Source organism: Centroberyx affinis, unplaced genomic scaffold (genome assembly GCF_046629955.1).
Source record: "Centroberyx affinis isolate AG114_WGS23_722 - 3 ecotype Tasmania unplaced genomic scaffold, CSIRO-AGI_Caff_v1 ptg000677l_1, whole genome shotgun sequence".
In the NCBI taxonomy this organism is placed as follows: Eukaryota; Metazoa; Chordata; class Actinopteri; order Beryciformes; family Berycidae; genus Centroberyx; species Centroberyx affinis.
Window position 1 is genome coordinate 199,493 of NW_027279298.1, and position 15,255 is coordinate 214,747.

General features: G+C 40.5%; 1 protein-coding gene across 1 annotated transcript; it reads left to right on the forward strand.

Annotated features, from left to right (window-relative positions):
* Window positions 1-2,791: 2,791 nt before the first annotated feature.
* il10ra (interleukin 10 receptor, alpha) lies at window positions 2,792-7,155 on the forward strand. Its single transcript, XM_071519245.1, has 7 exons — window positions 2,792-3,136; window positions 3,789-3,909; window positions 4,213-4,385; window positions 4,980-5,125; window positions 5,353-5,521; window positions 5,688-5,806; window positions 6,078-7,155. Exons 1-7 carry the CDS (start codon window positions 2,980-2,982, stop codon window positions 7,035-7,037), a joined length of 1,845 nt encoding a protein of 614 aa, XP_071375346.1. The 5' UTR covers window positions 2,792-2,979; the 3' UTR covers window positions 7,038-7,155.
* Window positions 7,156-15,255: the final 8,100 nt, after the last annotated feature.

Sequence of the window (15,255 nt, forward strand, 5' to 3'; positions counted from 1 at the left end):
ACACACACACACACGTACACACCACACTGGGCTTGCATGGGAAGATCTCACCATGAATACTTAACTTTCAGTGGGCCTCAAAGCAAACGTTTAGCAGACCGAGCACAAGCATCTGAATAGATGATGAAATACAGTGTAATATCAGAGTGCTGAAACACCGGTCTGAACTGCAAGACCTTTGATGTTCAGATGAATATAGAAAGAGATATCGTCTTTCTGTGAGTCTATCCAAACTGTATCTGAAGCAGAGCCAGAACATTGAATGATGCATTTGTGAAGAGCATTACAGGTATTAGGAGTGTTCCCTTTCAGCACCACTAGAGGGTGATGTTGTATACTGTCTCTTCCTCCATGCATGCATGGCGCTACAGGCACATGACACCTGTGAAACTCCCCCCTCTAAACTACAGTAGAGGACCTCTGTCAGTTAGGTGGGCCACCAGAGTTCAGGATTAATCATCTATTGTCACCTATCCATCTGCAAGAAAGAAACCAAAAGGGCCACAAACAGACACGTGATCTACAGTAGCCTATGAACTTTTCCTGTGGTTTAGTGCGTTTTCTTTAACCAGGAACTAAAACTGCAACAGAGACATGTGAGGAGACACACTGGAGGTCACAGAGAGAGAGAAAAGGGGATGTGATGTATTCTGCTAAATGGCAGAGCTTTCTCAGACTCAAAAATGTGATTTGGTTTTAAAATTGAAAGAGAAAAAAGGTATTGATTGTTGATACACCCCCAAAAATACCTCTTTAACTTTCCTTCAAAAGTCCAGCCGGTAAATGTCTCTCTTTCCCTTGTGACAGTGCAGATGTTGAGGGGTGTAATGTGTGTATAAACTGTAAATGCAACTTTAGTAGCGCTAAACATAAACATTACATTAGATTTCAAACAGTGACAATTAAGTCTGGTGAGGAGGAAACAAGTGTCCAACAGAGGGTGTATAGATGCTCTGTTTGGTCACTAAACTACATCATGGAAATACTTGGGCTACGACAGACTGCTGCCAAACAACTCACTGAGCAAAAGACGTGATTTCAACATCACGTCTATGCTTTAGCTCTCATATAGCCCAGGATCATTACGGCTATGTATTGACCTATTTTAGACCAAGCAGTAAATACATTATTACAATGAATAAACATCTGTAAATACCAAAAATATGCACCAGAGAAGTCCTGTAGACTAGCCTACAAGATAATTATCTGAGCACAAGAAGTAATTTCAACATTGCGTCTATGCGTAGCTCTCAGTCCAGGATAATACTGTCTATGTATAGACATCTAATAAACTTTCACTTTTCAACCCCATTTAAACTTAATTTAGCCTAGACGGCAATGGCCATTTAGACGTGTTTTAAACGTCTAATCAACGTAAAATTGCTCAGTGGGAATGGTTTGTATTATTATTATTATTATTTTTCATTATTATTTATTGTTTTTTTTATTATTATGGTATTGTTTATTATATGTACTGCAATTCAACAAATAAACATTTTCTCAGATAATGATTCATGGCCAAATGCTTGTCTATTGGTGATCCTTGGTATGAAAATGTTTGACAACACACGTTCTAGAAGAGTAAAATAAGAACTACCTCCTTGATGAGATTCAAAAAACTGTTTTGTCACATTTCCACATTTTCTAACCCATAATCCATTCCATTCAGTGGAAATCAGTGATAACTGACAATCTGTCGAGGTGGTGTGCAACTTATGCCTGTGAGTGAGATGAGGTATGGAGATGTGGCTTCACACAAACTGCGGTTTGTCAGAACCACAGAAACTAAGCCAGCATCCCTTAACTGATGACTTTATGAAAAGGTCATAGACCATTTGATGTTCATGAATTAGACATTGCAGCACACTAAGAATTCCTCAGCTTACAGTACATTTGATGCCTTATAAACAAAAGAAATATATAGGTTCCGGTGGCAGATGCATTACTTATAATAGTGTAATAACCTGGTTATATCAGATTCGTAATAGATTACAGTGTATTATGACATTTCATGATATAATTATACCGTGCTTATGATGTGCGTATGATGACTTATGTCTTATAACCAACAATTCAAGTAAAGTGTTATCCTATGAACACACAAACACACACTCAAAACACACAAAAAACAGCAAAAACGGACAGGTATTTTGAGTTGCCTCCATCCCCCTCCCAGCCATCACTATTGGTCCTTTGGAAAATCCGCCTGCAGCTCAGACAACTGCAACACAGGTTTTATTAACATTGACTATCATAGGAAAAGACAGAAAGGCAGATATAAGTCAAATGGGCTTGCACACACACAACACACAGTGGCAAACTGAGAGAAAAACGAGTGTGCTCTTTGTGTGAGTGATCCAATATTTTACATTATAAGAGAAAATGAGAAAGTCTTATTTATGTCTGCTTCTCTAAACAAGCGATGACCAGATTGCCTCTATTTCTCATTGGCTAGAATGTATCATCGAGAAACTGGAGAATTTTCTGTGACAGTGAAAGGGGAATTCCTAGAGCCTTCCCCTTTCTGCTGTCTCTCACCCCTGTATAGGCCAACAGTCCAGGTTTGCTGTTCGTCATAAAAAGGTATGGAAAAGAGAAAAGAAAAGGCAAAAGAGGAAGGAAAGAGTCAGCCGAGACAAGATCGAGAGTTGAAGCGAGAGCAGCATCGCTGACGTCAGAGCAGGAAGTGTGTCAGCTGAGAGGGAGGGGAGTTGATCAAGAGAGGAAGAGATTGGGGGAGAAGTGTGTAAATAATGTCACAAGGGGAAAACCTGCTGCCTTCTCACTTCTTCCACAGATCAGCAGACACCACAGTACTACTAGAGAGAGAACATCAGCTTGCCTCCGTCGATATTTATCAACACTTTAATTCTATTCACTGCCATTACACAGAAGACCCAATAGTGGATTAAGGGGACATGTTTTTTTAATTCAATTTGCCCTGCTGCCACTTGGAATGAGGGACCGCAGGAGTGATGAATGAAGGACAGCTTGAGCAATACAGTATTGCTGGCTACTGTGTGGATTATGACACTTTGTGACGGCATGAGGATATCTGTCCAGATACCAGAAATGGATAGGAGCTTCAAGATACTAATTCTTGTCTTTTTGATCACCTATACAAACTGTGTGTCAGGTAATGAACAGCTTTTATCATATCATTAGAGTCTGATGTTTGTTTTTTCAGTTTAGATTATCCATGTCTCACAGATATTTTCCACTGTAATGCTAAAATTGTTACACTCAAACATAATAAACAGTAGGAGTTTATTTGTATTTTGTATTGTATCTTTGACAAATTCTGGAAATTGTTCTGAAATGTTGAGATCTAATCTAATTTCCCAACATGTTAGTTTCCCCAACATGATGAACACTGAAAAAAAAAAAACCTAGTCATTTTTATGGAGAATTCCCCTGTTGGATGTTCCATTCTGGTAAATTGTTCCCACAAACAGAGTCAAAATGGTTAAAACTCTGTTCCCTTTGGAAAACCCATCAACTATCATTCTAGAGTAATCAGCGTTCCCATAAATGTTTTGCAAGCTCTCTTCGCCTTTTTCTCGACAAGACTACTTCTCTTCCTGACCACATCCTCTGCAAAACATGTTTGTGAAAATAGTACTTTTTTTTCAGCATTTTCATTGCATGTTTTCACATTACAGTCTGAAATTAAACTGGAACAAAGTATGGTGTTCCCACAATCATAAACGACAAAAACTATACGTGGAGAAATTTTGATACTTTTGTGACAGTGACTTTAACATAGCTCCCCTACTTCTCTGTGGCAGGCCTGGACGTCCCTCAGCCTGACAACCTGCTGATGAATATGTGGGATGGGGAGGTGATGGCAGTCTGGGACCCTCCTATGGATGCCCCATATAAGTCACACTACAATGTACAGATGGCAAAGTACGTTTCACTTCACAGTCCTTGCCACTCTCATTAATACATGTCATTTTCCTATAATTTCCTTCAGAGTTACAGTATCCTGTTCATTTTTAAGTTCCTATCCTATTTTTTTCAGTTTTCTCTATTTTTCCTTTCCCTCTGATCTGTTCAACTCGGTTTCCCTCTATTCCATGCTGTTTCTGTCCACCGATGCAAATTATTAACCAAGGGTAACTGTTAATAAATAGCAAACTCCCACTTCATGTTGTATCATCCACATTTCTACTCCTTTGAGTGGATCATCAGTGCGTTTTCTCTCATCAGGTATGGTGTAGACTGGGCCAAGGTGTCCAGCTGCACAAGGATCACAGTGACCTACTGTGATTTCAGCCACCTCATCCATAACTACGGCGTCGCCTACAAGGTCAGAGTTCAGCTGGTCACAGGAGAGGACGTGTCAGCGTGGAGAACCATTAACAGGTTTTACCCAAATAAGAGTAAGCATATTTTGATTGCATTTTGTTATGCAACCAATGTAGCAATAATGTCTTTTGGCTGGTTAATTCACAGTTTGGCACAATGAAGAAAATAAAGCATACTCTTTTCTGTATCCTGTCAAACTTTTGTAAATACACTACCAGTCAGAGGTTTGGGCACACCACATTATAATTTATTTCTACTATTTTCCACATTTTAGAATTATAGTAAAGACATCAAAACTTTGAAATAACACAAATGGAATTATGCAGTTACCAAAAACGTGTTAAACAAATCAAAACTATTTTATATTTGAGATTCTTTAAAGTAGCCGCCCTTTGTTTTGATGGAGAGGCAAAGGCTTTGAAAAGAAATTCATATGCATCAACTTCTCTATTTATATTTGTCTAAGAAACAAATTTCAAGCATTTAAGCAACAGCCTTTAGATCAAAATGGCTTTAAGAAAATGAAGAACATAGCACATTCAATCAGGAGTGTCCAAACTTTTTACTGGTAGTGGTTGGATTGTGCCGTCCTTTCAAGATCGCAGGTTGCATCATGTACACACAAGTATGGTCATACCATTCTTACATTCCTTTCTCTGTTCCTATAGGTGAATTGCTGCCTCCTTCCTTCACTCTATTGGCTACGTCCAGCACTCTGACAGTCAAAGTTCACAAAAAGCCCATTTTGACAAAGCTTTTTCCCTATGGCGTGACCTACACCATCTACCTGGAGGAAAAAGGGAGAGACAATAAGGTGGGTATCAGAATTAGGTGTAAAATCTGATGAAAGTCTCCATGGCTGAAACAGCTTTATTTGAACATTTTGCTAAATCGTTCCCATCTTCCCAAATGTCTTACCACTCCTCCCAAACAAAACATTCCCTCAGTAATATTTCCAAAGCAGCATGTGAGAGTGTGTGTAGCAAGGCCTGTAATGTTCAATGTACTGACATCAATGCCATTTTGATTTTTGCCCTGCAGACTACAATAGCATACCTGAAAGATGGAGTGGAGGAAGATCAGACGACTAAGACATTTTATTCGCTCCACTGGGGGAGAGAGTACTGTGTCAGCCTCAGGGTGGAGGGCAACGGAGCTCTCCTCAGCAGCGATGTGTCTGCTGAACAGTGTCTGCTGCTACCTGAGCAAGGTGAGAGAAACATTACAATGGTGACTAACAGTGGGAATTCAGAGAAGCCGGCCAGCAAGCAAAAGGTTACATGTTCAAACCTAGCGGTAGAGGAAAGCCTTCCATCGCCTATACAGTCAAGTTATTGGCACCTGGTGAACTGTTTCCTATTTTCTGTTCCCTGTAGAGTGGTTCATAATTGCCGTGTCATCCCTGTCCATTCTGGGTATGATGGTCATCGTTGCTGTGCTGCTCACCATCCTGTTCTGTTACCTGCAACGTCCAGAGAAAATACCTGTTGCATTGGTAAGTACATGAATTTGTAAGTACGTGAATTTCAGCAAATCAGGAACAAATACAGTTATGAAACCTTGGACTGTCTACTATATGAAAAAAGGAACCAATTTACAAAAGGAGACCAGGAGTTTAACAATCATTTTCAGTTTCAGTTCTCATTTCGTAATAGACGGAGACGACAATAGTAAATACCTTGTTCTCATTCCATATTGTAGATATCCTTACCAACAGATTTAGATAATAACATTCGGTTCTTTGCCCTCTTCTTCCTCATTTACAGAAATCCCCCAGAAGTGGCTGGCTCCCGCTCACTGTCGGAGAGGGCCCTATGGAGGCTGTCACGGACAAAGGCTGGTTCCTGACCATCTCCAGAACAGAAGTTAAAAACCGTGTTGCCAAAGAGCCAGTGACGCCACACGCTATGGTATCAAAGGTGGACGCGCAGGAGGGCAGGAGGACAAGCATGGACAGCGGGGTGAGCATGGAGTCAAACTCTGCCACAGCGAACAGAGGAAGTGCTCCAATGAGGCAAGAAGATAGCGGCTGTGGAAGCATGGGAGGATCAGAGAGCTCCACCAGTGGCAGCAGTAGTCCAGGAGAGCACCCCCTGCAGGAAGGGAGGAGTAACACAGCCAGGCAGAGGGAGGATAGCGGAGTGGGTCTGGGCTGCCAGCTGGATTGCTCCATGAGTCTGGATGGACAGGACAGCGGACCTGTAGCGGAGCCTGTCGCGGGGGATAATTATCGCAGCCAGAGCCCCTCAGCTGTGCAGATCCATGTTTGTGATGGTGAGGAGATTTTTAAACAGATACTTACAGATCCAGACACAGTGTTGGCTGATGTGGTCACAGGCTACAGAGCCGTGAATCAGTCATGTATCTGCTCAGGAGCAGGTCAGTGCGCTTGGTGCAATAAAACAGAACATTATGGAACTGAAGACATCAGACAATACAGAGCCACATGTATTGAAAACGGACTGCTGAATAGCAAAAATCATTTTGTGGACACTTGCAAAGGGGAACTTACATTCTCAAGTTACTGCAGAAAAACACACATTCACACGGACACTGTGGTCATGATGGATGACTCAGAGACATCCCCTAACCTGCCTCTTGTACAACTGGAGGCTTTCCCACTCTTAACAGCTCTTTCCACACTGCCCATAGTGGAGGGAGGACAGGACTTTGGTATGAACAATATGTCCCTCTCTTTATGTGACGTAGAACTGCAAACTGACTGATGACTTTTGATGCACAGTAATGCTTGTTACATTGTGGAATACCTTTTATACTGACATGTTGTTGTAAAATATCTGACTGTTCTATTCCAATAATACACTCCCTTTTGCCATACCACACACACATATGGAGTTGTTTTTTTCAGGCACAGCTCAAGACTTTTTAAGTTATGAAATAGGAGAACTATTTAGTATTTTGGAAGAAGAAATTATGCAGAATTAAACTCTTTCAGAGGGGTAAAAAAGCAGAACAGGCATTCTTAATGTGTAGGAAGGAAATAGAGGTTTAAGATCTCTGCTAAACAATACACAGCTGCTGGCTGGTAACTGTTGGTTTCGCAGGAGTGTACAGAGACAAAGTCTATGAGGTGAAAGTCCCAATTCTGCCCTGCTACTTTGGGGTATATTTACAACTGAGTAAAATGCATTATGCCCGGAAGCGAAACTAGCGTGGGTAGAAAATGCAGAGAAACAGTTTAGCAGTTTAATGGATATGAATGTTTTGTGAAGATCTTCTCCTTGCCCCCTCCCCTCCACTCACAACCACATCCTATCTCAATAATTCACCCCAAAGAGTCATGAAAATAGTTATCTGTTGTATCTATTCAAATATGAGTCAAAGTAAATGGATTTTAAAGATTTTAAGAAGAGATATATTACCGTGTAATCAACAAAAGGTCATGAACGTTTGTCTGAATAATTTATTCAAATATTATCGCTCCATAAACCTTCACCACATCAGATGGTGTTAGTAAGGTGTCAGAGTAGCAACATTTTTGCCTAATCTCCATGACTCCATCTCCATCTCCAATGACATTTTGTTAAATGTTCTCATTACCATATACTGACTCAGCAAGTGACCTTTCTCTGCCTAAGAGCTTAAACTGTAGGCCTAAGTGTGCTGCCTATACCTTCCAGTCATGGCAATTTATCAGAATTCTAAATATGAAATAAACTATTTATTCATTAAGCATTACTGCAAATGTACGAAAGATTGAAAGACATCCCCGAAATAGTCTGTAAATTTTGAATGTTGACAAAACAACACAAATGAAAACAAATGTTTGCTGAGTTTCTATTTGATGTGGGTTTCATACATAGAGAAACCATGACTCAAATAAATAAAAAAAAAAAATACCCCTATACACCAAAGTGACACCTATTGAATAATAAACATTACCTTAACTATAACAGGGATTCCTCTGAACCAGGGCAGCGGTTTGGTGGCATCTAAATTAAGGTACAAACACTTCCTCTTTCAGACTCCCTCTTGTGTTCTCATAATCAAGAAGTTCACATGAGGAAAGTCCCACATCAAACTGACAGCAAATAAGCCAAATATTGCCATTATTGCTGAATTTTCAGAGATATTCAACATTTATCTCATTAAAATTAATTACAGTGTTTTTCTTTAGGCTACAAAGAAGAACTAAAGCTAAAACTAAGACGAAACTACAAAACTAGACAAACTACTAAACTGAACTGAAATAAAATAAAAACTAGACTTGTACTTTGTACAAAAACAAAATATAACGTTTCTACTAAAACTAATTAAAATACAATCAAAATAGAGAAGAATTTAGTTTTCGTGTTTTTGTTTATGTTTCGGGTAATTCATTTGTGCAGCATGAATGCAGCATAATAATAAAACTAGAACTGAAACTAAACTACAATTAAACAGAAAAACCAAAACCACTACCAAACCATGTTATATGAAGATAGGGTCCTTTAAGGAGAGAAACATAGATACAATTCATGTTTTTCTGAAAATATCATTTTTGGGTTTTTTTGTTTATATTAGTGGTTGTGTTGTCTTGTGTTGCCAAATTGAATACAGTGAATGCTTCTTGTATATGAAATGCCTCTTCTCACAGATGAGGAGTAGCAAAAACCCCACAAAAACCCCACCTCACATTGTGTTTTCCACTCTCGGTAGCTGCCTAGGGTTTTTTCAAGCTGTTCCCATGACTTGTGCTCTGCTGCCGTTGACCTTATAGCCTGTGGCTGGCTCAGAGGCACGTCGGCAGCACTGCCTTACCTCTCACTCTCTCCCACAGGAGCGCTAAATCGAGGGGTGGGGGAGGGGCGGCTGTGCAGGCCAGGGCTGCTCAAACAACCAAAAGCACATAGACAGAAGTACACATATGCTGGTTCCCAGGTTAATAGATAATACAGTTACAAATTGGCGATTTGCACAAAGCGTGACATAAAAATGTTGTTACCCATGATGATTAATTATTTGAGAATTTCTTTTGGGACATGACTTGTTGAGTTACACTTATGGGGGGATGGGTGGTCACTGGTAAACAATCCACATTACAGAAAAGCAGATTACATTGTAATTGAGCCTTCACAGCATCATGAAGTGGTCAGGGCCATCAGGTGCACAGTTCAGAAAAAAAGAACCAACTATTTTATATATTTTATATTCTGTTATGTAGCATTTCTGACTTGTAAAATCAAGTGGGTAGCTGCACTAGAGATAGCTAGCTAACTAGCTTCAATGTTACAAATGCAGTAGCCTCAACGGTCTCAAGAAGTTGCTGTCATTCATTTGCATTTACTTGCATTTTGAGTCCAAAGGTGCCCTATGCAAATCCTTGGGGCCACTGGCAGGAAATGTCTGGTCAAAAACAGGTTTGAACACAATGGCTGTGCCTTTGAGCATGTACAAAACACATATATGTGAAAAATGGTAATACAAATTTCAATTTTGTTGTTAAAATCAAATTAGAAGATCTCAGACAAAACTCAACAGTTTGCCTTACTGCAAAAGCTCCATTCTCTGCATCTGTGTGGTGTGTGACTGTGCTGTCTGACACACAGAGACAAAATCTAAAAACTGCATTGCATGAGAGCACCAACAGTGTCAGGAGTAGCACTGAACAGAAACATGTTTTTTTTTTTTACTGAACATTGCTTCTCTGAAATTTCCCCAGTGGCTCGTGAATATGTCGCTCATACTCTGGTGACTAATTGTTATTTTGGGAAAGATGTGTGCAAATACTAAGCAGATAGTGAAATATTTTGCCATAGCTTGTTTGACCCGTGGAACTATGGTTTGATGCTCTGGGTTTTTTCTGAATTCATGAAATGGATCGTGGGAGTTTCGTGAAGGTGTGATGATTCATAGTTAATGCTTAGTTAATAGTTACATTCAACAATTCATAGTTACATTAGCACAATAATAAAATGTTTACTTTATTTTATTGAAGTAGATATTGCTCAATATAGAACAGACATGATTTGTAAAAAAAAAAAAGAAACTCATTGTATTTTTGTTCAATTATTATAGTTAATAAAGTTTTTGACTGAAGGGAAAAGTTGACACAGACAAAAAAATAACAAAGACACAGAGAAAGAAGCGGTAGTTTCGTTAATCAAAAAAATGTGAGTTCAAAGAATTTGCCTAAAACTCAGCCAACCTTAGAAAGTATCGAACCGGTAGTAGATTATGTGTATTTGAAGGGAAGTCTCCTGCAGCTTACAAGAAAACTGATCCGCCTATTGCTGTGGTTGAGCTGTTGATATTCTGCATTCGCCCTAAAAGTTCTTCTCATCAGCAGTAGTGTTTGCATTTGTTTCCGTGTGATTTGGTGTGTGTGTGTGTGTGTGTGTGTGTGTGTGCGTGTGCGTGTGCGTGCGCGTGTGCGTGTGCGTGTGTGTGTCTGTCTTTGACTGTCTGGCTGTGTGTGAGTGTGTGTGCTTACTCAAAACTGAACCACTAGAAGCCCCATATCTTGACACCACAAAATGACAAAGTGTGACTGTTTTCATGACAAATAGTGAAACTGGCAAATAGTGGAATCATAAGAAATTCATATTTAAATATGTATGCAAAATGTATATTTTGCATTTCATTTTTTATTCAATTTTTATAATTTTAAAATGTACATTCAAATGATATAATAACATACTCTTTTTCGCAGACACAGTGGTATGTGATATATGAGAAAGAGGGCATTTGTTGTGGGATATGTAGGGTGTTTACATGGAGATGCAATCTTAATGCCCTAAAGGTAACATGGTAGATTCCCTCCTTCATACAAGTTAAAACATCAAGATACATTATAACATCAAGATACATTACAGCAGCAAGACACAGGAACAGATAATATGCATATTGAAACCAAGATGTGAGGGAAAGTGACAGTCCTCTGTTATAGTTGTTGACAGTTTCCTGTGTGACCGAACTGGTGTCATTTCATGATGCTGCTGATGGAGAAGGGAGGAGGAGACTTCTTTAAGCCCACCTTGCTGTAGATAGAAAGATCAAACACATCAACTTTACCCGGACAACCTCACAAGCAATTGCAGAGAGCGAGAAAGGAGTTTGCATGTGAAAGAACTTTACAGAGAAAAACACTTACGTGAGCACTTTGTCTTTCAGTGAGGGCTCTGCAGAGACATAGAGTAAGAAAGAGAAAAAAGAGAGAAGCAGAGACAGAGTGAAGATGAAATTCTAATAATAATGGCATGACAGCTTCACCACGCACTAGTCATAATGTTGGCTGATGTTGTCTAATGTCTAGCATGTAAGCAGTTGTATGCCAGTAATAGAATGTGAGGAGATCTTGTAACTCCACCCACCCTTTTTCTTGCAGCAATTTTTGCACTTTTGGCATTTGTACTTGCAGCAGAATTGTACAATGCCGATGGTGAAGAGGATAGCCAGGATCGTAAAGCCCACAGCGATCCCCACTGCCACTGAGTTTACATGGCTCCCTGTAAACACAGAGAGGAGAGGAGAGGAGAGGAGAGGACAGGAGAGGAGAAGAGAAGAGAAGAGAAATGGATCATAGTCACAGATGAACACATTTTCACAGATAGCCTTATGAGCATTTGAAGAGCAATAAACAAGCCAATTGAATGATGAAAAGGTAATTTTTTATCCTTGGTAGGGAAGACATGATCGTATTCCTTACATAATGATTGCAAATTAAAATAGCTGTCTGCCAGGCTACATGGGCATACTCGGATCAATTTTTTATTCATTCATTATCTGTCACATTTATTGAATATTTAACTCTCTGATGAAGTGAGATTGGAAAATCAATCTTTGCGAATGATGCTGGCCTGGCTTCATTAGCAGTCTTTGGAGAGACACTGAAACGATGAGTGTGGAGGGAATTTAAGAGGCCAAAATACAGTCATTAGCTGGCTCATAAAGCAAACAGGTGAGGAATTAATCACATTGTCATCTCATTGTCTCTTAACTGCAAACTCGTCAGCAGCACCAGATGGAGAACACTTTAAAATTTTATATTTTCAACTTTGTTAACTTGCTGTTGTCTCCAAGCATCTTCATAACAACAGCTTTACAAACTACAATGGTGACATTTACAATAACTGATCAAGCAGATTTAATTGGCTCTGTAGTGTAGTTCATAGGTTACCAGCCAACACAGATATGAGTGCTTGTTTTGTGTCGATAGACAGAGCCTGTATGGCTGTGTGAACTGTAGCACTAACAACCCAACAAAAGCATTAAAAGATCATGAATCAAAAGAAGCACAGTAAAAGTAAATCAATAAATGAGCTAATTTCATCACCTCGGTTGGATGCCAAGGGTTTACTTCCCTGACATAGGTATATTACGTATAAGGTATATTATGTATGTGTAACACATGAAATTCAGCAACAATTCCAAGACTGTGAAAGTAAAACACTTGAGTAAAAAAGGTGTTACTGCATCACTGCACAGAAAAATTTTCAGGAATCCTTTTTTGCATTGCAGGCACTGTAAACAGAAATGCAATAAAACTTCTCAGTTGAAAAACTCTTACCACTGTTCCCCATACTGGACTAGCCAGGAGTGACTGACACCTTTTCTTTGTTTTCCTCTCCTCTCCTTTTGGTGGTGGGTTGCGTCAATCACTCCCTGTGACTTTATATCAATCTTTATCAAATGATTAGTCTCAACTGTTTAACACCAAAACAGTCTATGTTCTCTTCTTCCTTCTTGTAAGTTTGTCTACGTCTTTCTGTCCATGTCCCCATACCTGGCATTCCTTTAAAACTGGTCCATCTTCTTCCTCTCTCCCACCCATTTTTAACAGTGATTTAACAGTGACATTTATAGCAAAGTGCCTCTGACGTCAAGGACAGTCTTGATTGTCCTTTCTTACTGTAAATAGCTTTTGTCATGGCATTCTCACCAGGGACAACATTATAGTCTAGTCCAGTGGTTCTCAACGGGGGGTCCGGGGACCACCAGGGGTCCTTGAGAGGGTTCCAGGGGGTCCCCAACAAATTGATAAATTGTTAAACTTCACCATTATTTCCATTTACAAGAATTTAATGCAATTTCAGAATGTAAAAGAATTACTGTTCTCTCGACCTACAATACAGATAGTCATGGAATTCTGGACAAAATCATATCTAACAATAAAAATATTCTCAGATTTGGGTTCGAGAGACAAAATCTCATCATATGGGGGTCTGTGGCCCTAATATGGATTAAATTAGGGGTCCTTGATATGAAAAAGGTTGAGAATCACTGGTCTAGTCAATTCTCAGAAAACTAACTTAAAACTACAGCTACTATGTGACAACATTAAGCGTCTGTTACTGATTAAATCTGTCCTCCTTTCCTACCTCAGGATCTTATCACAGCTTCACTGTATAGCAGCCCTTCATCCTTTCCTCTATTACAAGTCAGATAGGTATGACAGATAGGTACCTAAACCTGATTCAGGTAGTGTATGGGGACTCCTGGTGGATGACTGATTTATTGCACCTCTTGATCTTGAAACAAGAGAAAACTAGCTTCAAGCTAGTTTTAAGCTCACCACATTGGTTTCAGTAGCCACCTGTTTATTGCAACACACAAATAAGAAGATGTGCACAATATTACGGAGCTCTCGGATGGCCACCAGAATGACCCAAAGAAGGAGGAGGGGCTGGTGAACTGGGTAACCAACACAGCTACAACAGAAGCTAGTGTGGTTATGCCATAGACTTTAAAAACTATTATGCACACACACAAAGTTCAAAACAGAAAACAGGTGATGTTGAAAAGACATGGTGCTGGCTTATCTGTGCAGGTAGTGCAGACTATCCAGGGAGCGTGAGCGCAATCCACCATCGCTAACTACAAAGCAAATTGACTGGGCTTTCTGAAGTGGTCGGGGGAGAGAGACATTGATCCACTAAACTATTAAATTGGTTCTGTTCTCTCTTGGCGGACTGGTGAATTCTACTAAGTGTATATGTCAACAACCCCCTCTTGTCATGAGGGGTTTGATGAGAGGTCCTTTTTGGCCATCGCTTCATGAAACATTTTCTGCTGGGGGCTAAGAGGAAACGGATGCATTCCACTGCCCCCCAGTGGGAATTGCTCTTGGTTCTGGAGGCCCTGTCGAAGGAACCTTTGAGCCCATTTGTCAGATGTGTCTCAAGCTGTCTATTAAGACAGCACTGCTGCTTGCCTTGACTTCGGCTAAGAGAGTGATTTGTGCACTCTGTCGGTCCACCCCAGCTGTTGCGGATTCGTGGGGACCTGAGCAGTGCCACACTCAGGAATCCGTCCTTTACACCTAAGACCATTAATAGTTCTTTCAGATCGAGGAAGATTCAGTTGGCGGCCTTCCATCCTCCTCGTTAGCGGGAGGAGCGGGAGAAGAGGCTGCACCGCTTGTGGCCGGTGCGGGCGCTGGCGTGTTATGTAGACCAGTGGTTCCCAACCCAGTCCTCAAGGACCCCCTGTCCTGCAAGTTTTTATTCTATCTTTACTCTTGCACACCTGATCCCAATGGGGCCTACACACTTTCATGCTGCTCTGTTCAGGTAGATCTGTCTCTACCAATCAGCATTAAGACCTTCACTGGATCAGGTGCGCAAGAGTAGAGCTGGAACCAATACTTGCAGGAAAAGGGGTCCTTGAGGACTGGGTTGGGAAACACTGATGTAGACTGCACAGCTGCATTGAGGGGCTCACAACAGTTGTTTGTGTGCTATGCGGATAGAGAGGCAGGCAAGCCCCTGTCGAAACGGAGCCTCGTCCTGTGATGGCATTTTACAAGCTTATGTGTTGGTGGGCAGAGATCCTCCCACTGCCATTCGTGCACACTCTACATGCAGTGTAGCAGCGTCCACAGCCCATTTTAGTGGCATAGGGGTGGAGGAGATCTGTACAGCGGCGTCATGGTCGACGCCTTGTCCATTCATCAGATTTTATCTGTTGGATGTGTCTGGGTCTTTCTCTGGCTCGAGGCTTAGC